The following is a 24,041-nucleotide window of genomic DNA, read 5'->3' as shown; positions in this document are numbered from 1 at the left end:
TGAGACAGAAAGGCTGTGCCTTGAACTGGGTACAGCCAGAGATGGGAAAAAGGGAAGAGTTTCCCACCCGATCCCCTATTCCCTGAATGTCTCCCGGAGCAGAGTGGGCAGCAGACACACAGGGACATGGGCACAGCCACCCTGGTGCCAGGCACTGCCCATGGCACAGGACGGTCCCTGCCCTGTCGAGCGTGTCTTTTGGTCAGCAAACCAAGGTGGTGAGAAACTGCACCATCACTGTTTCCATTGCAGAGAAGGAGACTGAAGTCCAAAGATTAATTTATTGCTGATCACCTTGGGAGGTCAGGACAAAGCTGCAGGTTGATTTAAATTTTTATATATTTTTTTTTTTTTCCACTACGTCCCCGGTTTTGTGCCTTTCCCACAAAACCCTCCTTCCTATTTATCCCAGTGTGTGATGAATCACCTAAGGAACATAAACATTGCCAGCAGGAGTTGCCCACTGCCTGCCTGGCTGACCCCTCCCTGCCCTCCCTCGCAGCGTTTAATGTTCTAATTAAAAATCCGGAGGGAAAGCTGGGCTCTGGAGGGGGCAGGGATGGCATCTGTGTTTCGGAATGGGCAGGGATAGGGCTTGTTTGTGCAGCGTGGGCAGATGTTGGAGCAGCACCGAGCTGCCCTTCCCCTGCTGTTTGCAAAACCTTGTCCAGTTGGAGCAGGGTCTGGAGTGGGGAGAACCCGGGGTGTACCCGGGAGGGCATGGAAAGGAGGTGCTGGTGGTGGCAGCCGACGTGGATGCAGGTGTCCTCGTGGCTGGCCTGATGGTGACTTGACCCGGAGACAGGAGTGACTGTGCAGAAGGTGGCAGGGGGTTAATGTGCATCCTCCTGCGGGCGTGTGGGGGCTCGCCCTGAGGTTGGGCAACGGTTGGACCCGGCCCGCGTCCTCGGGCGCTGCGCTCCAGCTGTGGAAATCCCGTTCCAGCCTGGGCCGTGCCGTGCCAGGCTTGGCTGGGGGTGTCCCCGTGGGACTGGGACCCCCGAGACCCAGAAGCGCGGTGGCAGCCTTCGGCTGTTGGAGCCGTGCTGAGGGACAGGCAGAAATGGTGGCAGCTCAGCCGAGCGTGGCAAACCCCTGGGGAGGCGGGAGCGGGGCTGGGAGGGGAGCGCTGTGCCCATGGGAGGGGACATCTGGGGAGCAGCGGTCTGCCTTTGCCCTCTCAGCCCTGCCGCAGCACCCACGCATCCCCGTCGGAGGGGCTGGGGCTGGGGAGGGTGCCGTGGGATCCGACGGATGATCCCGGCAGGCCCCTCCTCTCTGCTTGTACCATTGGCTCCGGCACAGCCTCCTGCGAGAGCCGAGCTCCGCCGGGGCGATGGGAGCCGGTGGCTGAGTTCCCTCGCCTCCCGTGGCCGCCCGGGCCAGGCCGGAGCCCCCTCGGCTCGGCCATGTAGCCCCCCAGCCTCCTCCACCCGCCCGCGGTGGAGGGCGAGAGCGGCCGCATGGGCAACGCGCACCGCAAGCGGAGCCCGGCGGGCGGCAGGGCCGGCTCCTCCTGGCCCTTCGGCCGCGCCAGGAAGCCGGGGGCAGGTAGGAACGATGGAGCTGCCTGGGGAGGGGCTGCGGAGGGTCCCGGCTCGGTGCCTTTATTCATTTATTTATTTATTATTATTTTTTTGGCGGGGTTTGCGCTGAGGAAAGTTTGCTGCCTGTGTTCCTCCCCGGTGTGGGGCTGGGGCAGGATCCTCGTGAGTCGTTGTGGCTGGTGGCTTTGCCCTCCCTCCCGTGCTTGAGGGGATTCAGGAGCAGTTGGAGCTGGGGCAGAACCTCTGCCTGCCTGCGGGGCTGTTGCCGACACGCCGGGCCAGCCGTCGGCTCGCTGAGCTATCAGGACAAGGGATCATTGCTGAATTAGTTACCGATTTGTTTTTCTACGTGGTGTCCCAGCAGTTAGAGCAGGGACCGGGGCTGCCGGCATCACGTTCCTCCTTGGCCTCTTCTCCCGTTCCTTGCTTCAGTTTCCCTCGCTGCACCCCGAGGGTCTGGGGGTGTTTACAGAGAGATCTTGGCTGCCTCCCTCCTGCACAGTTTGCCCACCTCACTCTGTGCCTGTCTGTCCATGCACTGACTGCTCCACTTCTATATGCTCCAGCTCCTTGGATGCAACTGAAAAGCCCAGGAGAAGGCAGGGGACACGAGGATTGTTTTCTGGGGGGTAAAAGGAGCTGGAAGAGGGCCCCACACTGGCCTAGATGCATGTATTGAACTATCAGCCCCACAGGGTGCTGGGTCCTGGTGAGCTCCCTGCAGGGCTGTGAGAGCAGGGAAGGTCTCTTAAGGGTCCCATCCTGGGACTGCTGATATCCCCCTGCCTTTAAACTGTCCCCAGCCCAGCCTGAGTTGAGGAAGAGACTTGATGGGTGCATGGACAGGGTTCTGTGGGTAGTAGGAGCAGGGTTAGTGCATCTAGGGGGTGGCAACCAGGTGGTTTTCTCCTGCCAGCCCCCCAGGATCCCCAGCCTCTGTTCCCCCTGCCCTTGGCAGCCCCACTTCCCTCAGTCTTTACTGTCAGCAGCTGCCCAGGCACGGTGAGCTGAGCTGTCTACAGGCTGAGCAGGGTCTGGGGTCAGCCCCTCACAGGCCTGGGGGGTGACCACAAGGAGTGAAACTGCCTGAGAGAGGTGGGGGCTGGGATGGGGAGACCCCCGTGGGCACATGGGAGATGGTCCCGAAATGCCCTTTCTGGCAGCATCTGCTCAGTGCCTGGGGAAACTGAGGCAGGAGCAGTTACACCAATTGCCCAAGGCCGTGCAGGGCTGGCACCTCCTTTGCCATGGGCTCTCTGCCATCCACCTCTCCTTGCTGGCTGTGGTCTCCTCTTGAGCAAAGTCATCCTCTTGTAGTCTCCTCTTGTCCAAAGATCCTCTCATGGTCCCCATGCAGGAAGGGCTTGGTGCCACCACCCAGGCTGTGTTGGAGCTGAGCTGAGCTCCTGCTCTCCTCTGTGGCTCTGCTGGATGTCCCTTTACCTCCACCCCAAAACACTGTTTTGCAAGCAACAGGCTGAGCCACCTCCCCAAGAGAGGAGGTTTTGGGGCTCCTGTGAACATCCCTGGTGCAGTCCTTACCCTCCCCTTGTGCCATCCCCATCCAGACTTCCATCTCCTCTCCATCCCCTCCTCAGGCTTGGGTGCCCTTGGCCCGTCCCTTCACCAGGAGCATGGGGCTGCTGGGGGATGTGCCACCACCACTTCCCGCCCTTCCCATTTGGGAAACCCCAAAATAGGTGCGATGTGGGACCATGCAAGAGAGCTGGGGCAGATCCTGCCAGGCGAGGGCCGTGGGGTGGAAGGGTGCTGAGAAAACATGGGGCGAGTTGTGTTTGTTCTCTGCAGCAGCTCCATGGCAACGGCGAGGCGGCCACAAAGCAAAAGAATTTGCATTGTGTTGCTTCAGCATTTCGGAGGGTGCAGCCGGGATCACCGGGTGCTGGGGGCAGGGTGCTCCAGCCCCTGCTGGGTAGGCCCCACCACCACTCTCAGCTTGCCCCTACCCCTTGCCCAGACCCTGGGACACCCTGTGTGCTTCTGGATTTTGGTTGGGTGCTAATTGCACATCATGGACAACTTGGACCAGTATCCCCCAGTTCTCATCTCCAGCCCTGGTTGTCTGGCAGGGCTGGTTTGGCCCTGTTGTGCCCACTGCCAGCAGGTCAGGGCTGGGCAGGCACTGGCAGCTGCTGTTGTGCTCCTGGATGAGGTGACCTGGGCACCTTTTGATCCCAAAGGACCAGAGCAGTGGTCCCCAGGGATGGGTTCCCCCGGGAGCTGTGGGAGCATGGCTGAGGGCTGCTGGGATGGCCCTGCCTGCTGCAGGCAGCTGCCTGCAACCTGCTCCCCATTGCCTTGCTCTCCATGTGGCCTGCCCAGCACCAAACCCCCCTGTGTCCCCATCCCCGTGCTGGAGCAGGGCCTGGCTTGCTCTGCCTTTCATCCCCTGCCTCTCTCTCCTCCACGGGCTCATCTCCGGTGGGAGCTGCTGGAGAAGGTCCTTGAGCACCAGGGAGAGAAGCCTCTTATCTCCTCTTTATCGGGACGCCCCGCCGGGCCCTGCTGAGTCAGGGTGCAGGAACGTGGCGGCCGGCCAGGCTGTTCCCTATGGATTCCGTGGGGATGCAGCTGCAGCCAGCGAGGGGCTGGCACCCCCGCACCCCTGTGGGTGGGCAGCGGGGCAGGTTGCGGGGGTGAATGATGAAGGGGGAACCTGTGGCCGTGTGGGTCCCCAGCAGCGAGCACCGGTGCCTGGGGGCCAGTGCTGGGGCCCCTCGGCAGCCTGGACTCTTGCCGTGCAGCTCCGGGGTGGGCTGAGCAGCTCCGGGCGTCTTTTCTCCTCCGTGCCAGCCCCACACTGGGCCGGCTCCGCAAACAGCCGGGGGAGCAGATAAGGGCAGCGCCCGCCCCGGCGGGGGACGCGCCGAGATTTACACAGGCGCTTTCTCCCGGGCACCGCCAGCCCGGCCTGCCGGCATCCTGCCCCCGGCTGGGAGGGATCAGCCCTTCCCACTGCCCCCTCCTGCTCCTGGAGCAGAGCCGGAGCAGGGGAGGAGGTGATCTGCGGGTGTCCTGGGTAGGATCCAGCGCTCGGCTCCGACATGCCGGGCCGTGCCTGCTTGGCAGGCGCCCCGTCACCGAAAGGCAGGGACAGGATCAGGTTCTGCTTCTGGTTATCCCCCCTCGCCATTTCGAAGGCATCCCTAGCCCTGTCTGACAGCTCCTCTCCCATCTCCTCCCCTGATCCTACATCATCCTGTCCGTCTCCATCCCCACGGGAGGATCAGCAGCTCCTCAGCACTTCCTTGCCACCCCCTGAGCAGGAGATCGGTGGGTTGGACGCTGCCAGCAGGATGGTGGATCCATGCACAGAAAAACGTGCAAGGTCTTGTCCCTAATCCGTCTCCTGGATTTGCTCCTGCACGGAGCCAAGGACCTGCTGTGACAGGCATGTCTGCCATTCCCAGAGCCCCCACTGTACCTGCGAACACACCAGGCATGACGGCACGTGCCGTGGGGACGTGCCAGCTCTGTGGCACAGTGCATGGGAGGTGGAGGAGAGGACATCCAGGGAAGGTGTGGACTTTGGTGCAGCTCCTGGTGCTGCGTGGGCTTTGGTGCAGCTCATCCCGGGCTGTTCGTGCCACTGGTGTTGTCACCACAGCCCCGTGTTGCTCTCCAGGCTCTGCCCCCGCGCTCCCCATCTGGGCCGTTCCCGCCCGGATCCGGCTTCTGGCTGGGGAAAGCTGTTATTTACCTTCAAACCTGTTTGGTGGCTTCTCTGGGGAGGGGACAAGCATGGGGTGGGGATGTGGTGGGATGGAGGCTCGCTGGGTTGCAACAGGGGCTGGGGTTGTCCTGCTGCCCTCCGTGGTGCCCTCCGCTATGGGCTGCTGCCAGACCCTCGCTCGGGGTCTGTGAGGCCAGATGGAACGGGAGGTGTTCCATGTCACCACACAGGCTGCTGGTGGAGCAGCAGCCAGGTCAGGCCTGAGGTGGCTGTGGCACAGCCCCATTGCACAACCAGGTCTGCTCCTGCCCTGGCAGCAGCCGTGGCTGGAGGCAGCCGGCCGGGTGACAGTTTTCCTCCGAGCGGGGTTTCACCCTGCACTGGCTCCTTGGCCACGGCCCCTTGGCTCGCCCAGTTTCCTGCACTGTGATTTAGAGGAAGAAAAACGATCCAAGTTAGTTTTCCCATTTGATGTTCTTTTTATTTCTGCCTCTGCGTGGGATCATGTTTGAGAGTCATGCTGGCAGTGCCGCTCGGGTTGTGTTTATTTGCTTTTTGGGGATGTTTTGCTGGCCGAAGCAGCAGCTCCCAAGTGAGGCTGAGGGCAGGGTGCAGCCCCTGGGCTGGCAGCAGGGGGCTGCATGGCCAGAGCCACGGTAAATATTATTGTGCTCTTACCCTGCCTGGATAAGATCACAGTCCCACAGCGTGTCCCAGAGCATGGATCCTGTGCAGAGACAACAAGGACTTGAGGAGCAAGGGTGGCCAGGCTGGTTGCCTCCAAGTGGGGCTCCAGCCCCCCTCCCCCATCTCCAGCTGAAGGTTGGGGTGCAGGGGCAGGACAGGGTGGCACAGGCAGGTGTCAGGTCCCAGCCAGGAGCTGCTTGAGCAGAGGTGATGAGCCCAGGGGAAAGGTGGATGTGCTTGGGCTCATAAAGAGGGAGATGCCAGCAGGGCTGCCTGCACCATCGTGCTGGTGGGGGAACCAGTTGGTTGTGCTGCCCTGGGGGAGGCCAGCTTGGAGGGAGCAGAAGGGCTGGATGCTGGAGCAGAGAGGCTGGATGCTGGAGAAGAGCACGAGGGCTCTTGCAGCTGTGGCAGGGTTCACATGTTGGTGGCCCCCTGGGGCTCTCAGGGCTGGGGTTCATGGTGCATGATGTTACGGTGTTAGGGATGCTTATGGTGTTGTCTGTTTAAAAGTGGCATCTGTGGGCATCTGTGCCCCTCTTCAGCACGGGGAGCAGAGTGGTCCCCAAGCCTTGATGCACAAGTGGATGGTACTGGCCAGTGCCTGGGAGGATCCCAAAGTGATGAGACAGCATCAGCCCCATGGGGCAGGGGTCTTCTGGCTGCCTTCTGTGCCACAGCTACTGCCTGGAGAAGGGAGTCAAGGTCTCCATCCTACTGAGCAGGAGGACAGACACAGGCAGATTTCCCTCCCCTTCCTTCCCTGGGGACCTCGCAGCCCCTTCCCTCCCTCCTGCCAGCTCCCCCCTCCTCCCCATTTTTCTCTGGTGAGTCAGTGCTGGTGGAAGGGCAGGCAGGAGCTGCTGCCTGTTCCCTGCCGCAGGACCTGCCGCTGCGCAGGGAGAAGGCAAGTCGGGGCAGTGCTGTGCAGGTAGAGATGGATGTTTGCAGCTCAGTCTGGCCAAACCTGCTGCTTGCAGGAGGCAGAGGCCTGGTGAGGAGGGGGCCAGGAGCCAGGATTTCCTCCTCTGGCTCTTCCCGAGTGAAGAGCAGCATCGTGGCTAAGCCAGCCCTGGGAGGGAGCTGGGCTGTCACCATGTCCTATTTGCAGCCTCATCGGTTCAGGGCCATATGGCCCTTGTTCCTTTGGGGTCTCAGCTCTGGTCTCTCCCTTGTGCAGCTCATCCTGTTCCCACCCTGGTGCCCTCCAGCCTCTCTCTGCCAGCACAGAGAGGAGCAGGCAGAGCTGAAGGAAAGATCCCTGGGATTCCCTACCCCTTCCTACCCCTTTGCCCTGCTGTGAGGATGCTTCACTCCCTCCAGATCATCCCTGGCATCAGTAGCAGCAGATGCCAGCTCTGAGTCAAGGAGACCATCCTTGAGAGAGCGCCCGGCCCTGAGAGGCCTCCGGCTCCTTCTCCAGGAGGATCCCGCTGACTCGTGCGGATCAGGCACGTGTGTCAGATCAGCCTGGAGGGAATGGGGCAATCCAGGGCATGTCGCAAGGAATGTGCGAGGGACAGGAGGCCAGCTCTGACCAGACGTGTTGGTACCAGCACCAGCTGCAGCAGCTTCCTTGGCCCACAGAGATCTGCAGGATCTGCCACAGGATCAGGCCTCTCTCCCTCCCAGTTCCCACTCCCCTTTTCCAGTCTCCTTCGCAGCAGGTTTCACGGTCTGTTGACAGAGACAGGGTGAGGCCGTCCAGGCGAGGAGGAGGTGGTAGCGAAGGTCACAGGGAGTGGGAGGGGAAGCAGAGGCAGCTCTTCACAAACCACCCACCTCCCTGGTGTCAGCCCTTGGCATAAGGCTGCTCCACAGCTGGGCACCCATCCTGCCCTGCCTGGGTGGCAGCCGCCATGTCCCGCCTGGATTATCCTGTGGGTGCTGGAGCCAGTGATGCTGAGCTCCTCCTGCCCTGAGCCACAGGGGTGTCACACTCAGGAGAGGGACACGTGTCTTTCTCAACAAGGGACAGTCTCAAGGCTCTTTGGATCCCCATGGATGATGGGGCACACATAGGGACCTGGAAATGTCCTCACAGCTCCAGGCAGCAGCTTCTGTGTGTGTTGCCCGTGGGGCTGGAACTCAGCTGGGCCCTGGACTGGCAGCACTGGGGGGACTGTCCCCCTTTGTCCCCAGGGGCTTGCAGAGCTGCCAGTGCTGTGCCAGGAGTTCCTGGGTGCAGCCCCATCCATGCAGACGGAGCTGGATATGCTATCCCGGAGTGACCTGGTGTCACTCTCACCCATGTTTGCCAGCCATGGTCCTTGCTGGGCCTCGTGACGGGCTGCCCAGAGCGGAGAGGGCAGCGCTCAGCACAGCACGTGTCTGCCTGCTTTGTGCATCCTCAGCCCTTTAATTATGTCCCTTTTCCCCTTGTGCTGTGAAAAGAGCTGGGCAGCGTCTGCCCGTAGCCACCGGCACCTTCTGGGTGAGCGTGTGGGCAGCGGGGCCGATCCTGCCCGCGCTCAGGCAGGGTGCTGGGCTGGGCATAGCAGGGGCTGCAACGTGCCACTTGCATTTGCTGTTATGGGTGTGTAGGAGATGCAGGGGGAGAAATGCTCCCTAAGCCTGGAGCTGCCAGGCTTGGGGACACAGGGGTGTCCTTGAGAAGGTCACGCTGTCCCTTTAGCTGCATGTTCAGTGTCTGGGTCTCTGCTTTGGGTAACGCTGCTCCATCTGCAGCCAAACTGCTGTCCTGGTGCAGGAAAGCCTGTGGGGAGCTGGCAGGGCAAGGGAAGGAGGATTTGACACGTTGGCTCTTGACTGGCACTAGGACGGCTCTGCCTGCTGGGTAAACACTGGAAACTTGTCACCTTTCGGGGCGAAATGCCTGGAAGGATGGAGCTCCCCGAGGCACTGGGCACCTGGAGCTACAGGAGCTGCCTGCTGCCTGCCCGAGGGCACAGGGCTCCCCAGCACCCACCACCCTGGCTGGTGCCTGACCATTGGCATTGCTGCCCTTGCCTTCATGTGCCTCAGTGCCAGCAGCTGGAGCTACTGGTTAGACTGGTCCAAGACCTCCTTCTTCCCCAGCTGCCGGCTCTCGTGACCGTGACGTAGCTGTGCTGGATGCCCCCTCCCTGAGGACAAATGCCCTTTGCCCGGTGGTGGTTTGTGTCCTCCTGCTGCAGGCTGAGCCATGCCTGGAGTGTGGCTTTCCCTGGTAGGGCTGGGGGACACACGGTGGGTGCCAGGTCCTGGGGGCTCACCAGGGACAGACAAGGATGGGGAGGAGCAGCACCATCAGCTGTGCTGTGCCGGATCCCAAGGGCCAGTGCTTGCTGGAGGGAAAGCCTCCCAGTTCCTCCCAGCTGGCCGCAGTGTTGTGGAAGTCAGCAACTGGTTCGCAGGGATGTTGTGCCCAGCAGGGAGCAGGCAAGGAGGAACCTGGGGGGGCCCCAGGGCTGCAAGAGCAGGGGAGTTGTGGAAATCCCAGACCTAAGCCTGGCAGAATGGATCCTGCCGGCCGTGGCGTGCGTGGGAGGAGGTGGGAGGGCTGGGGGCCAGCGGGGAGCCAGAGGAGGGGCCCCCTCTCTCCTCCTCCCGTGACCGAGACGCGCGGTGGGCGCAGCTGGGGCTGTCCCCTCCTGCCACCCTGCAGCCGTCCCCAGGGTCGGGCTTCTCCCTGCGCGCAGGCGGCTGCACCCGAGCCTCTTCAGCCGGCCGAGCATCCTCCCTCCGTGTGGATGAGGACGGGGAGAGGGGGCTGGGGGCTGCCGGGGAGAGGGGGCTGGGGGCTGCCGGCATCCGCCTCGCCGGCACACGGCCCCGCCAGACCCGCCACGGCACAATAGGCAGAGCCTGTGCGGGGGTCGGTGAAGACCCCTCTCCTGCGGGGGACCGGACCCTCTCCCCGGCCACCATGGTGGTTTTCATGGGCAGGAACCTCTCCTCGTTTCTGGCTTTCTTCAAGAAGAAGGGTGAGTGAGCAGCGCCTTGTCCTTACACAACCCCTTCCCCTCCAGGACCCCCGCCGGGATCTCGCCCACCCGCAGTGGGCATGGGGGGGGGGGCTGCCACCCCCGGGGAGGGCAGGGAAGGTCACCCCGGCCCTGGCCTTGTCCGCCGGGAAGTTAATGGAATAAATCACCGCTCTCCTCTGGCCAGAAGGCAGCTCCGAGCGTGCCGGGTGGGGGGGGGGGGTGAAACGGGGAGAATAGGCGAAGGGGAGCACGATGGTGGGGGGGGGGGGGGGGGTTCTGTGTGTGTCCTCTGCAGGGACCTCGTGCCAGCACTGGGGTCCCCTGCGCTGTCACCTGCTCTCCGGGCCTGGCCGTGCCCCGGTGCCCGCTGGCGGTGCCGCGGGTGGAGGCAGAGCCCGGGGCGGCGGCAGAGCCCGGGGAGGCGGCAGAGCCCGGGGCGGCGGCAGAGCCCGGGGAGGCGGCATGGCCGCGGCAGGGCGGGCCGGCTCCATTGTTCGGGGCCTTCTTTGTGTGCTGGAGCCGGAGCGCGGCCACCTCGCTGCCTGGCGGGGCAGGGACGGGGGGCACGGGGGGACAGGGGATGGCTTGTAGTGCCAGCGATGCTGAGCAGCAGGTGCCCGTGTGCCTGGGGTGCTGCCACCAGCCTCGCTGGTTTCCTGCGCTCGCCCTTCCCCTCCTCAGCCTGAAGTTGTTATTTTATGTTGTTGTGTTGTTTGTTTGGTTGTTTTTTTTCCGGGTAGGAAGAGTTTGGGGCTTGGCAGCAGCGTGCAGGCAGGAGCAGGCAGGGCTGTGCCACGGCTGGGTGATGCCAAGTGCAGCCCCCAGCAAGGTCTGGGAACCAATCGTGTTCCCCAGGGTGCTGGTGATGGTTTTGCAGGGAGGGGGCTGTGAGATGGGGCATGGAGGGCCCCTCTGGCACAGCATATGGGGTCTCCAGCACCCTGGAGGCTCAGAGGGGCCCCTGGCTTTTCAGCACCAAGCTGTGCCTCAGTTTCCCTCATCTGTGCAGCTTCCAGCCTGGGCATGAGTTTCTGCTCTCAGGGTACTCTGCCACACCTGGGCATGATGCAGCCCTTTGAAAGGGAGTCGCTGTTTTTTCATCTTCCTTTAATCCCCTCATGCTGCCCCTTCTCTGCTCAGCTGCCCACGGCCCCACACGACCCGCTGCCTCATTTGCTCCTCAGGAAGGTGCTGGGGAGGAGGGCAGCGCCTGCCCCAGCTCTGCTCTGCCCAGCAGGGAGAAAAGCCCTGCAGCTCCATGGCAGAGACAGCCTGACTCCGGCGTATCGACCGCCGGGGAGATGACTCCTCACACAGCATTTCCAGCGCCTGGTTCGGAGATGAGTGGGATAACGTCATCCCAGGCCGGCTGTCATCGCCTGGCTCACTGGGGCTGCAACCCGGGGGTGGGGGGTACATGGGTGGGAACACAACTGTGTCCGCCCCCGGCCAAGCTGACCCCTCTGTCTCCACAGGCGCTGCCAAGGGCGAGGCAGAGAAGCGGCTGAGCGTGCAGTACACGGCGGGCGAGGAATGCCCCGACAACGTCTTCTTCCCCAGCACACGGCCCCCGCACCTGGAGGAGCTGCACAACCAGGCTCAGCAGGGACTGAAATCCCTGCAGCACCAGGGTAGGTGTCCCCAGCCCTGGGGGTGGCCTGGGGACAGCTGGCCAGCCCCAGCTCCTGGCTGGCAGGGCTGCGTGGGCGGCGCGGTGGGGCTGACCGGAGTCCATCGCCGGGGCTGGCAGCTGGATTCGGCAGCCACTGTGCTGGCTGGTGGCTGCCCCAGCTCCCTCTGAGGGATTTACCCCCTGCCTTCCCTCCGCAGAGAAGCAGAAGCAGACCAAAAGTGCCTGGGACCACGGGGACACCAGCAGCCTCCAGGTGAGCCGTGCCGAGGAGCTGGATTTGACCTGCCAGATTCTTAGGGTGCCCTGGGGGTGAGGGGACGTAGGGCGGCCTCTCTGTACCCCTGCAGGATGGTGTCTGGGGGCTGGGGCAGACAGAGAACCAGCCAAGGCTGCAGGACCATGGCTGGGGGGTTTGTGGGGCAGAAGGGCCAGTGCGTCCCTTGGTGTTGTGCGCTTTGCCCCACAATGAGCTGCTGTCCCTGTCCTCAGCCTTTGCTTATCCTACTCTGCCTTGTGTGGCTCTGCCTGGGGATCCCTATGGTCCTTGCATCCCTCTGTCCCCCTTCTCCCACCCCACTGGTGTCCCCTGGCAGTCCCAAGTGAGGTGGGGTGACCGGGCAGCGTGGTGGGGACCATCGGCCATATCCAGCCCTGTGGCTGGGCCACTCCCCAGCTGCTGACGTGGAGAAACTCCCACTCCCTTGGCTGAGTTGAGCTTTGCCTCTTCCCAGGGCTCTGACCCCGCTGCCAGCCCCTCACTGCCCATGTTTGCTCAAGCCGCTGCCTCCCGCTGGCTCTCAGCCCCCTTAACCCCTGGGGAGCAGGGGGGCAGGGCGTGCAGAGCTACAGGGGAGCAGGTGGAGGGTTTGGTGGGTGTTCATGCTGGTGTGTCTCATCCTGACGTCCAAGAGACGCTTTGGAGGGATGGGGGGGACACCAAAAGCTGTGCTGCCGGCCGTGCCCAGGGGGGCCATGAGTGTGCTGTGGGTCCCCAAGTGTGGCTGTGTCACTGCCTGCCTGTCCCTGTCCCCCCCTTCCCCAGCTCCACACCCCTCTCCCAGCCATGGCAGCCCTCCAGCCCCAGGCTCTGGGGTGCAGCAGGGCTGAGCTCAGCCACGGGGCCATTTTTGGCTTGGCATGGTGGCGAGGCCAGCAGTACCCTCAGGTGCCCCTCTGGCAGGCTGGACCCTGGTTTGCCTGCTCTCCGGGGGGCTGCGAGGCCGCGGGGGGTCCCTGGGGCTGCTCCCAGCCCTGCTCCTGGTGGGAGGACTCTGGATGCCGGCGGGGCTGACTCAGCCTTTGGCCCTCGGAGAAGCTTTTGTCTCGGCAGCGCTCGGCTGCGGAGTCGGTTTGCGGTGGAGAAGGGGCCTGGTGGGGGCCAGGGCAGCTCTGTCCCCACAGCCCAGGGTCCACCTGAGCCCACTCTCTGCCCACGCAGTCCTGCACATCCTTGGAGGATGACAGCGTGTCCTTCCGGAGCCGGGCAGCCTCCTGTGCCACGGATAGCACCTCTGAGGACGCCCTCTCCATCCGCTCTGAGATGATCCAGCGGAAAGGTACCCGGCTGGGGGACTGGGGGGACACGAGCCAAGGGGGTGTGAGGGGAGCTGGGGTGCATGGCAGGAAAGCTGGGCTCGGTGTTGGCGTGGCCACGATCTGGAGCAGGGATTTGGGGGCCCTTGGAGAGAAGAGAGCAACTCAGGCTGAGTCAGAGGGTTGGGGCTGGGCGAGGGGGGCAGACGGACAGACAGCATCTCCTCCCTGCTCAGACTGTGTGGCTGTTTGGCAGCTGCTGGTGCCTCTCCAGGCTGTGCCGAGTGCCTGAGCTTGTTCTGGAGCATCTCTGGCAGTGGAGGGGACATTGGGGATGCCCAGGACCCCTTCATGCTGACTGGACACCCCTTCATGCCTCTCACAGGTTCCACCTTCCGACCGCATGATTCCTTTTCCAAATCCTCAGAGAGGGCTGGCAAAAAGAGGAAGGAGAGGAGGACAACGGTGCTGGGCATCCCCCAGCATGTCCAGAAGGAGCTGGGTAAGCATGGAGGGCAAGGGGGATTTTTAGGGTCTGGTCTCATTGCCCAGGCTCTGTTTGGCTTGGCTTGGTGTGTCTGCCTTGGGGTCATGCTGGGTTTGTCTCTCCCTGCTCACAGGCCTCAGGAACAGCCGGGAAGCCAAGGGACACCCTGAAGCTGATGGGCGAGGGCAGGCGGGGCGCGGGGGCAGCCAGGCACCCCAGCCCTTGCTGAACGGCAGGCAGGTCTCCGGCAACGCCGTCCGCATCCCCACCATCGACGGGAAGCTGCAGCCTCTGGCTGTGCCCGGGGGTGCCCGTGTCTGCCTGGGAGCCCTGGAGCAGGAAGACGTGGCCTTGCAGAAGCACATCGACCGGGTTTACTACGACGACACATTGCTGGGGAGGAAGACAGCGGCCAAGCTGTCACCGATGGTGAGGCCGAAGTCACTGGCTGTGCCGGGCATGACCACCAACGCCAGCCCTCCGGAGCTGCTGAGCCCGGTCATGTCCATCTCGCCCCAGGGCACCTACATGTCCAAGATCATCCCCAACGCCATCCTGCCCCCCATGGTGGACGTGGTGGCCCTGACGCGGAGCAGCGTGCGGACGCTGAGCCGCTGCAGCCTGGTGTCCTCCAGCCCGGCCTCGGTGCGCTCCCTCGCCCGCTTCTCGGAGTGCAGCGCCCGCAGCCGCGAGCCCTCCTCCTCCAGCGACAACTGGAGCCACTCACAGTCCACAGAGACCATTGTCTCCAACAGCTCCACCATCTCCTCCCAGGGCGGCTCCGACCGCCGGCAGCCCGAGGCAGGGCCGCGCAGTCAGGCCGATGCTGCCCCTCGCTCTGACACCGACCAAGTCAGCATCTACAGCTCTGCCAGCTTCACCAGCTCCTGCTCCAAGCCCACCACCAGCCCTGTGCCTGCAGCCCCCGGGCTCCGGGCCGTGGGGGGCAGCAGCGGCCGGGCATCCCCCGCCTACAGCACGAGCAGCCAGGCCGAGGGCTCGGACACAGGCAGCCTGGCCAGCGAGCGCTCCTCTGCCCGCAGCGTCTCCCTCAGGAAGATGAAGAAGCCCCCGGCGCCCCCTCGCAGGACCTACTCGCTGCACCAGAAAGCTGAGGGGGAGCCCAAGGTGCTGGGGTTGCCCCCCAAACCCGACCGGAGGACCCAGCGGGAGAGCAGCACGCCCTGGTCCCCGCGCCCCGAGCCCTTCAGCCCCACGGCTGAGGATGAGGTCTTCTCCCCGTCGTCGCTGAGTGAAACCAGCAGCCTCCGCTCTGAGAGCCTGGTGGGCACCAGCTCCCCCGAGGCCTCGCGGGGCAGCCCTGGGGTGACCGTGGTGCTGAGGGAGCCCCAGGCTCAGACCAAGTGGAGCTGCCCAGATGGGTCTGACCGCACCATGTCCCCCTCCAGTGGCTACTCCAGCCAGAGTGGGACTCCCACGCTACCCACCAAGGGGCTGGGACCCCCATCTGTGTCGCCGGGCAAGGCTCAGCCCCAGAAGCTGGACCGCGTCTGCTCCCTGCAGTCACCTGCCCTCTCTGTGTCCTCCTCCCTCACCTCCATCTCCTCCTCGGCCTCAGACCCGGCTCCCCCTGAGACGCTGCCCAGCCGCTTGGACCGGTTCATCATCCCGCCGCACCCCAAGGTGCCCGCTCCCTTCTCCCCACCACCCACTAAACCCCAGCAGCCCGTGGCCCCCGCCGGCCCCCTCCTGCCCTCACCAGACCCTCCAGTGCCCAGCACTGCCGGCCAGGAGCCCCCAGCCAAGCCCAGCGGCAAGTCTCCACCACCATCACCACCACCTGCCTACCAGCCGCCTCCCCCGCCGGTGAAGAAGGCAGAGGGGAGCCCCCAGGCCACCAACAAGGCCCCTGCTGACACTGCCTGGCCCCCGCCACCCCCGCCAGCTCCAGAGGAGCACGACCTGTCCATGGCAGACTTCCCCCCTCCAGATGAAGCTTATTTCTCCAGCCTGCCCCCCGACGCCACACCGGCTCCGTTGCCTGGGCAGAAAGCAGCGCCGGAGGCTGCGTCTTCCTCCTCCTCAGCTGCCACCTCCTCGTGCAGCCAGCAGCCAGACCCTCCGGCTGGGGCACCACGGCCGCCTTCCCCCGCCGAGCCTCCTCCCAAGGCTGCTGTGCCCCCGCCGCCGCCTCTTCCCCCACCCTCGGCTCCGGCTCTGCCTCCCCAAATCAGCCTTAAGAAGGCGGCCAACGGCCCGCGGGCAGACGCCAAGAAGGAGCCGGTGTCGCGGAGCAAGAGCGGCCCGGTGGCCAAGGAGGACGCCAGCCTGCCCATCGTCACGCCCTCGCTGCTGCAGATGGTGCGGCTGCGCTCCGTCAGCGTGGAGCCGCCCGCCGGGGCCGAGGAGAGGCCCACGCCCCAGAAGCCCGTCCGCCGGGCCACGTCCACGCGGCAGCCCCCTCCTGCCAAAGACACGGTGCCTTCCAACCAGCTCCTCCACGCCGTGCACCTCAAGGCAGCCGCCTTGTCCTCCAGCGAGGCCACGGAGAAGCCTCCGGGCAGCAGAGCGGCTCTGCCCGGCCCTGAGGGACCCCCTGGGGACGGCCAGCTCTCCCCCAGGCAGAAGTCACCGGCCTCCACTGCCAGCTTCATCTTCTCCAAGAGCTCCAAGAAGCTGGTGATCGAGACGCCCTCATCCCCCGAGGCACAGGCTGACCTGAAGAGGAACTTGGTGGCCGAGCTGATGAATATCTCGGGGCAGCGCTCGGCAGCCCCGCCTGCTGCCCAGCAGGGCCCTGGCAAGGCACAAGCCCACCGAAAACCCGGCAGGGTCCCCCCGCCAGTAGCCAAGAAGCCTTCGCTTGGCCCAGGACCAGCTCCTTCCCCCCTGAGCCCAAAGACGCCGGGACCAGAGGCGCTGAGCTGCCCCGTGCCGGATGGGAAGGCCAAGGCGGTGCCGGCGGACGAGAGCAGGACTAGGAGCGAGCCGGCGGGAACGGTGGCCTCGGGGACACAGGGCGGGAGCGCCGCGGAGCCGCCGGCTCAGAGCCTCCCGGCACAAGGTACAAGGGAAGGGGGCCTGGTTCAAAACTTCGGGGGGGATGTTGTTGCTGGAGGGGCTTGTGCTCCTGAGCTGTGCAGTTCCCAAGCTATGGGCTCTTGAGCTATGGAATTCCCGAGCTATGGGCTTCTGAGCTGTGGGCTCCTGAGCTATGCAATTCCCAAGCTCCAGGCTCCTGAGCTGTGCAGTTCCTGAGCTATGGAATTCCTGAGCTATGGGCTTCTGACTTATGGAATTCCCAAGCTATGGGCGCCTGAGCTGTGCAATTCCCAAGCTACAGGCTCCTGAGCTGTGCAGTTCCTGAGCTATGGGTTCCTGAGCTGTGTTATTACCAAGCTATGGGCTCCTGAGCGATACAATTCCTGAGCTGTACAATTCCTGAGCTGTACAATTCCTGAGCTACGGGCTCGTGGGCTGCACTGGGAGTGCCTGCCCGTGGGGCAGGGCTGTGGGAGGCTCCGGGGGGCTGACGGGCTCTTTGCTCTTTGCAGACGGACGGGGAGAGACGGCCTGACGGACGCAGCTGCAGGACGGTGCCCCCGCCGATGGGAACCCAAATCTCTCAGGGACCTGGGCAGGTCAACGGATGAGTGTGGAACTGGCAACTAACTTAATACAGGAAGCAAACAGCCTTAGCCTCCACGGCCTTGATGATATATTTATGCAAAAATGGTGTTGGTTTCACTTTCCTAAGTACTACAGCTTTATTTTTTTCCTTTTTTTTTTTTTTTTTCTTTTTTTTTTTAACCTGGACTCTAGGCCCAGACCTGGCACCTTCTTCCTGCTGGGCTGACACTTGGTTGGCAGGTGTGGAGAGGAATGTGGGGGCTGGAGCTGCTGGAGCTACTGCAGGTGGAGCTGCCCTGCTCCCAGCCAGCCGGGCCCGCCAGGAATCGAAGCACTTTGGATGAGGGAATGGGAAGGCTTCAGCCAAGGCAAGAGCAGCAGGACAGGCCGTGGTGCTGGCTGGGAAGGTCCAGGACCTCATTCCATGTTGGAAAGGCAAGAGGGGGCTCTTGGCCAGCACCCATTGCTTGCCCAGCACAGCCAGCCTGCAGCCGTGCTGGCCACAGGGTGGAGTGTTGGGGGGAGTCTGGCTGCCCCCCACGAGCTGATGCCCCCCACGAGCTGGGGGGGGGTAGAGCCTCAATTTCTGATCCGGTAAACTCGGGTCACATTCTGATTTCTTTGATTGTAACAAAAAAAAAACAAAGAAGAACCAACAGAACCAAAACAAAGAAGAACCAAGAGAACCAAACCAAAAGCCACCAACCCTCTGCCGCCGAGTAGCTGCTCAGAGCTCTGTACCTGGCTGGTAAAAATGATGACCGAAGTTTGCTGCCTCCTGTGCTTCCTGGGTTATGGCCACAGCTTTGCCACATGTGGCCACTGCCCATCCCTGCTTCCCCTCTCCTTTGCCACGGGGTGGGAAGAGACAAAACACCAGAGCAGGACTGGCTGCCAGCTCTGCCACCACCCACCAGACAGACGGGCACACCCGAGCTCAGTCAGCTTGACATTTTATTGGAGTTTATGACAGAGAGATGGTTCCCGAGTTCCCCAGCACCTCCCACGAGCTCAGGATGGACCCGCTGGTGGTTCCTGGGCTCCCCGAGCAGCACCAGCAGCTGTCCCAGCCCTGAGCAGGGGGTGCCTGGGCAGAGCAGGGGACGGGGCCTGCCCAGCTGCCAGGCAGCTGCCCCCAGCTCTCTTAGCAGCAACACAGGTTTGAGCAAGCAGCCTTCCCCTTCTGCCCTCACATGCCATCCCAATTGGGACCAGAGCGTCCAGTCCATGGCACAACTGGGAGGGAGCCAATGGCCCCAGCGTGGAGCCACAGGCACAAGTCACACAGGTCCCTCAGGTGTGGTGGCACTGCCAGGACCCAGAGTTGGCCCAAAGCCGAGGCACAGGGGCTGGTGGAGCAGGCCCAGGGTGGGTCAGAGGCAGCCTTCCAAGTGGGAGGCTGTAAATTCAGTCCTGGAGCCCCCAGGGCTGAGCCCCTGGCTTGGGGCACTGAGGAGGAGACGGCAGAGACCGAAGAGGAGAGCCTGGCTGAGGCAGTGGAGGGGACCAGGCAGGAGGCACGAGCCGTGGCTCTGGCTCTGGTTAGCTGATGGTTCCTCCCTTCAGGCTTCTACAAGAGATTGTCCCCAGCTTGGTCAGGAAGTTCTTCTGCTTCCACTGGGCAACACAGTCCTCGGAGACATGGAAGTCAGCCTGGGGAGCAGAGCAGGGGAGGCAGGGTCAGGCTGGGACTGCCAGCAGAGTGTTGCTGAGCTGGTGGGGAGGTCTGTCCTCCCCAGCAGGGAGCAGTAAAAAGGGGAACTGAGAAGCAAATAGCTCCTTTGAGGTCCCCCTGAGGTGGGGACAGCAGCATCTAGGTGGCCCCAGTTGATGAGTGGAGCCCCAGCTGCTCCAGGCTGTGGCCCATCCCCTCACCTGCAGCTTCTCAAACACCTTCTTCTTCGGCTTGAGCTCCTCGTCGGGCTGCCCCCCCTCGTAGCCCTCCACGTAGACGCGCTCCCCGGCGCAGCACCCGGCTGGGGGGTCCAGGGGCTCCACCTGCCGCGGCTCCCCCAGGCTGCAGGGGAGAGGGGAGGAAGCAGAGTCACCCAGAGTCACACCCACCCCCCCCTCAGCACCAACGGGCTCTGGGGCAGGAGAGGGGGAGGTCCAGATGCAGCCCTGGAGGGGTCCGGCCCCGCTGTCCCCTCCCTCACCTGGAGGCACAGAGCACCATGCCCTGCGACTCCACACCCCTCATCTTCTGGGGCTTGAGGTTGCACAGCAGCACCACCAGCCTGTCCTGCAGCTGCTCCCTGGGGACAAACTGCACCAGGCCACTGACCACGGTGCGGAGCTCGGGCTCCCCCACGTCAATCTTCTCCACATACAGGCTGTCAGCGTCCGGGTGCTGCCAAGCAGGAGCAGGGTGAGGAGCAGGGGAGGGGAGAAAAGAAGAAGGTGGCAGACCCTCCCCCCCACACACACCGAGTGCCCACGTCACCAGGTGGGAAGGTCACTCCCCTCTCCTCATGGTGCCTGTACCTTTTCCACACTGATCACTTTGCCAACGCGGATGTCCAACCGGGATGGATCCAAGTTCTCCGGTTCTGAGTTCTTGGTGCTCTTCTCTGCAGGCTCTGCAGTGCAAAGGGAACAGTCTCATCACTCAGCACAAACCCGAGGGGCTGGCAGGTCCTGGGGAGCACACTGGGACCCCCAAAGCTGGCCCTGAAGCCCACAGAATTATTCCCTGCCTGCCTCTGTACCACAGCCCCTCCTCTTAAGCAGCAGAGAAGCACACTGGCATCCTCCTCTCCAGGACACCAGCCCTGCTGTTGCTTTCCTCACCCTCCCTAACACTCCTCAGGGCTTCTCCTGAGCCTGAAGCTTTAGAACTTCTCTCTGACCTCAGTCCTTGGAGGGACCAGCTCCCACTTGTCCCTGCATGGCCAGGACCCCACTCCCCCCAGCTCCCAGCACCTCCTTACTGGCTTTGGCTGGGCTGGGATACGCTGCGTTGGTCAACTTCCTCAGTTCTGGGCTGTTGAACTTGTCTCTGATGGGGTCAAGCAGTTTGTTCAGGGCCACTTCCACTGAGTTCTTCAGGTCCCCAGGATGCACGACCTGTATCGTGACACACAAGAGGGTTCCTGCACCATCCCCTCTCAGGCAGGGAGCTGCAGAGTTCCAGGCACTGATCCAAGGCCAAAGCAGAGAACTGGAGACCACCAGGGCAGGGAGATGAGGAATCCCTCTCTGGATGCTGTTCCTTGCAGTCTCAGCTGGGAACAGCTGAGCACAGTTAAACTGCTGCTGCTCTGTCCCAGGATGTGGTTGATGTGGTTCTGTCCTGTACCAGGACAGTTGGTGACCCCACACCTTCACCCATCCTCTCACCCACCACACTACAGCCACCGGGCCATGCTCTGCTCCAGGCCTCTTCCCAGGATGGATTTCCACCTCCCACTGCTGCTCAGAGCCCCCCAGATTGCTCTCAGGAGCCTCAGGGAGAGGCTTCAGTTCCTCCCAGCACTCACCTGCTCAGCAAAGTCCTTCTCCAGGGCCTCATAGGCTGTGTAGGTTTTGTTTCCTCCCCACTTTTCTTCTCGCAGAACCACAAACTCTGTGATCAAAAGATTTTAAAGCTCAAATTCACCCCAGTGAAGACTCAGCCCCTGCTCAGCCAGATGAAACACCCATCCATCTGCACCCAAGAGCTGAGGGGGAGCAGCAGGGGTTGGGGAGGAGGCACAGGGGACAGCCTCTTGCAGGGGGGACAGCTCCTGTCCAGCCCAGGCGTGGGGAGCCCCTCACCTGACTTGAGGGGAAAGAGGACGTGCTTGATGAAGGAGAGGACCCCGTTGTTCTCCACGTTCCCTGGCTCACAGAAAGCCTTCTTCAGCTTCTTCTTCACATCCTCCTTACGGTCCAGAAGGTCAATCTTTGAGTCCTGCAGGAAGAGATTTCCACAGCCCTTTACTCTGGCCCAAAAGAGACAACTCACTTCTTAGACTCCAGTGTGAATATAGGGAAGTCACCTTCCCCTGGGGTGCAGCCTCTCCACCCCCACCCATTAGCCACCCTGAGCAGCACCCCTCACCACAGCCACCCTTCAGGGACCAACCTCTTCTGACGAGCTCATTTTGCTGCCTGTCAGACCAGGAACCATGGGGTTCATCAAATGGACACGCTTGGCATAGCCCAGGGAAGGAAGGTACTGGGGAAAAACAAGGAGGCAGGTCATGGACAGTTCTCTTCTGAGCTTTAACTCATGATCTCTGTTTGCTCCTGGCTCCAGGTAATTTGGGGACCCAGAGTAACAGGACCCAGAAAGCTATGGTGGGTTCACAGGGCACTGAGAGCCACAGCCAAGGACATGAGGCAGCACACGGACCACGAGAGCAGCAGCAGGAGCTGCAAAGAGCTCTGTGGTGCTACCTAAAATCCCAGACATGCTTCTCCCAATGGATTAGTGACTGTTTGAGCCCTGAGCCAGACACCAGCATCCCAGGGGACTCACCAACACCCTCACTCCTCACCTTCTCTGCAAAGGTGAATATCTTCCTCTGATCAACTCCTCCAAACTGTGCATCCACGTTCAGGTACTCCTCATCCAGAGCCTGCAGACAGACACACACAGCCTTGAGGAGGTCCACCAGCACCCCTGTCCTTCCCATACACGGCTGTGCTGCCCAGGGGAGCTTCTCTGCTGCTCTCCTCCAAACCAGCACCTCAGCTGAGAGCTCTGCTGTGGGTTCATAGAGTCAGAGAATCACAGAATGGTGGGGGTTGGAAGGGACCTCTGGAGATCAGAGTCCTGCCAGAGCAGGATCACCTGGGGCAGGTCACACAGAAATACAGCCAGAAAGGTCTTGAAAGAGAAGGAGCCTCCCCAGCCTCTCTGGGCAGCCTGTCCCAGGGCTCTGTCACCCTCACAGTCAAGAAGCTTTTCCTCATGTTGAGGTGGAACTTCCTGTGCTCCAGTTTGTGTCCCTTGCCCCTCATCCTGTCACAGGGCACCACTGAAAAGAGACTGGCCCCTCCTTCTTGCCACCCACACTTTGGATATTTATGCACATTAGTAAGATCCCCCCTCAGTCTTCTCCTCTCCAGACTAAACAGCCCCAGGTCTCTCAGCCTGTCCTCTTATGTCAGATGTTCAAGTCCCTTGACCATCCCCATAGCCTCTACTGGACTCTCCCAGGTAAACCCCTGTCCCTCTTGAACTGGGGAGCCTTGAACTGGGGAGCCCAGAACTGGACACAATCCTCCCCACAGTAGCCCTGACTTCACCCAGCACCTCCCTGGCCACCAGAGAGGCTGTGCCTGGCCGTGACCCACCTGCAGGCCTGGGTAGAGCAGCCCACTCAGCAAGGGATGCTCCACCTGCTTCACCACCTCCGCTCCCGCCTTCTTGGCGTCGTGCTGGGTCACCACGGAGGACAGGCGGTACACGTCCAGGGTGTACTCCCTGGGGGACAGCACCATCAGCACTGGGGAGGGGGACACTGCCCAGCAACGCTGGGAGAGGAGCCCAGACCTTTGTTTTGCTCCCGGAATGGCTGTGCCTGGGAGCAGGAACAGGGCAAGCTCAGGAAGAATCACAGAAGTGTCAGAGTTGGAAGTGACTTCTAGAGATCAGCCAGTCCAGCTCCCCTGCTAAAGCAGGAGCCCCTGGAGCACATTCCACAGGACTGCACCCAGGAGGGTTTGGAATATCTCCACACCCTCCCTGGGCAGCCTGTCCCAGGGCTCTGTCACCCTCCCAGTCAAGAAGTTTTCCCTCATATTCCAATGGCACTTCCCATGTTCCAGCTTGTCCCTGTTGCCCCTCGTCCTGTCGCTGGGACAGAGTCTGGCTCCATCCTCCCTGCACCCACCCCGAGGTACTTGTAGGCATTGATAAGGTCTCCCCTCAGCCTTCTCCTCTCCAGGCTGAACAGTCCCAGCTCTCTCAGCCTTTCCTCAGAGGAGAGATGCTCCAATCCCCCAGTCATTGGTGCCCTCCCTGGACTCTCTCCAGCAGTTCCCTGGCTCTTCTGAACTCTCTTGAAGAGTAGAGCCCCAGGTCAGACTCTCCCTTCCCAGGAGGACCAGGTGTCCCAGGACTCACCTGCTGAGCTGATAGTCAGTGCCCCGGACAAACTTCAGCTTCTCCAGGGGCACCCCAATGCTCTCCAGCATGGCTTTGATCACGTTCTCATAGTAGCGGGTGCGCAGCTCCAGCAGCTCCCAGGGGGCCTTCATGTTGTCTAGGTAAGCATGGAGGTCAGCAAAGAGGATTGTCACCTGGTGGGGAGGGGGACAAAGTCAGTGCCACACGAGTCCGGGGAAGCTCAGTGTGGTGACAAAGCCCCGCAGGGCCGGGCTCCCAGCCTGGCCTCCTACCTCACACCCGGCCTTCAGGAAATCCGCGATCTTGGACATGGGCACGAAGTAGGCCACGTGTGGCTTGCCCGTGGTGGCAGTGCCCCAGTAGATCTTCAGCTCGCGCTCCTTCAGGATGGCCATGAGCTTGTCCTCTCCCAGCACCTCCTGTGGAGAGACACGCACCCCCGGCGTGGCTGCAGGACAACGCGCCGAGCCGTGCCCAGGCTCCCGCCCACCCTGCAGCTCCCCGGGGCTCCCGCCGCCTCCAGAGGCTGATCCGGGCCCTCTCCAGGGCCTGCTCCGGCCCCGATTCCCCCTCAGCACCTGCAGGTTCCGGGTGATCAGGTGATATTTCTCCTGCGGGTCGGGCGCGGGCTCCATGGCGGCGGCTGCGGGGACGGAGACAGCGTTACGAAAGGCCCCATCCCCCCCGGGAGCCCCCCGGACCCCCCCGGAGCCCCCCGGAGCCCCCCGGAGCCCCCGGCCCCTCCAGACCTGCCCCCGGTTGCATCAGCCCCGCTCGCCGGGCCTGACGTCACTTCCTCCGCCCGGGCGCCGAGCTGCCGGCGGAGGGGCGGGGCCTGCCGCGTCCCGCCAATCAGAAGGCGGAGCCTGCCGCTCTCCGCCA

General features: G+C 62.9%; 2 protein-coding genes across 3 annotated transcripts; one reads left to right on the top strand and one right to left on the bottom strand.

Annotated features, from left to right (window-relative positions):
- The first annotated feature begins 1,463 nt into the window (after positions 1-1,463).
- Positions 1,464-17,867, top strand: KIAA1522 (KIAA1522 ortholog). 2 transcript variants are annotated; one of them, XM_051638048.1, is made up of 7 exons: positions 1,464-1,551; positions 11,333-11,488; positions 11,688-11,743; positions 12,929-13,046; positions 13,409-13,525; positions 13,644-16,535; positions 17,026-17,867. In XM_051638048.1, the coding sequence occupies exons 1-7, from the start codon at positions 1,464-1,466 to the stop codon at positions 17,046-17,048; spliced, it is 3,450 nt and encodes a 1,149-aa protein (XP_051494008.1). In that variant the 3' UTR covers positions 17,049-17,867. The 2 variants fall into 2 exon arrangements, with proteins under 2 accessions (XP_051494008.1, XP_051494009.1); XM_051638049.1 differs by lacking the exon at positions 1,464-1,551 and adding an exon at positions 9,776-9,854.
- Positions 17,868-18,042: 175 nt separating this feature from the next.
- YARS1 (tyrosyl-tRNA synthetase 1) lies at positions 18,043-23,965 on the bottom strand. The gene is made up of 14 exons (XM_051638051.1): positions 23,909-23,965; positions 23,738-23,802; positions 23,432-23,578; positions 23,157-23,332; positions 22,385-22,514; positions 21,583-21,663; positions 21,168-21,260; positions 20,858-20,993; positions 20,581-20,666; positions 20,032-20,167; positions 19,586-19,680; positions 19,258-19,451; positions 18,977-19,118; positions 18,043-18,754 (listed from the first exon to the last, which is right to left on the bottom strand). Exons 1-14 carry the CDS (start codon positions 23,922-23,924, stop codon positions 18,644-18,646), a joined length of 1,608 nt encoding a protein of 535 aa, XP_051494011.1. The 5' UTR covers positions 23,925-23,965; the 3' UTR covers positions 18,043-18,643.
- Positions 23,966-24,041: the final 76 nt, after the last annotated feature.

The sequence above is a fragment of the Apus apus genome, chromosome 21 (genome assembly GCF_020740795.1).
Source record: "Apus apus isolate bApuApu2 chromosome 21, bApuApu2.pri.cur, whole genome shotgun sequence".
NCBI lineage: Eukaryota > Metazoa > Chordata > Aves > Apodiformes > Apodidae > Apus > Apus apus.
This window is presented reverse-complemented; position numbering and strand designations above follow the sequence as displayed.

Coding starts and splice junctions, on each gene's coding strand:
- KIAA1522 (XM_051638048.1), top strand. CDS start 1,464: ATGGGCAACGCGCACCGCAAGCGGAGCCCGGCGGGCGGCAGGGCCGGC. Junction 13,047..13,408: donor TGAGATGATCCAGCGGAAAG/GTACCCGGCTGG, acceptor TGCCTCTCACAG/GTTCCACCTTCCGACCGCAT. Junction 13,526..13,643: donor GCATGTCCAGAAGGAGCTGG/GTAAGCATGGAG, acceptor CCCTGCTCACAG/GCCTCAGGAACAGCCGGGAA.
- YARS1 (XM_051638051.1), bottom strand. Junction 23,333..23,431: donor TCCTGAAGGCCGGGTGTGAG/GTAGGAGGCCAG, acceptor CCTCCCCACCAG/GTGACAATCCTCTTTGCTGA. Junction 19,681..20,031: donor TCCCAGCCCAGCCAAAGCCA/GTAAGGAGGTGC, acceptor TTTGCACTGCAG/AGCCTGCAGAGAAGAGCACC.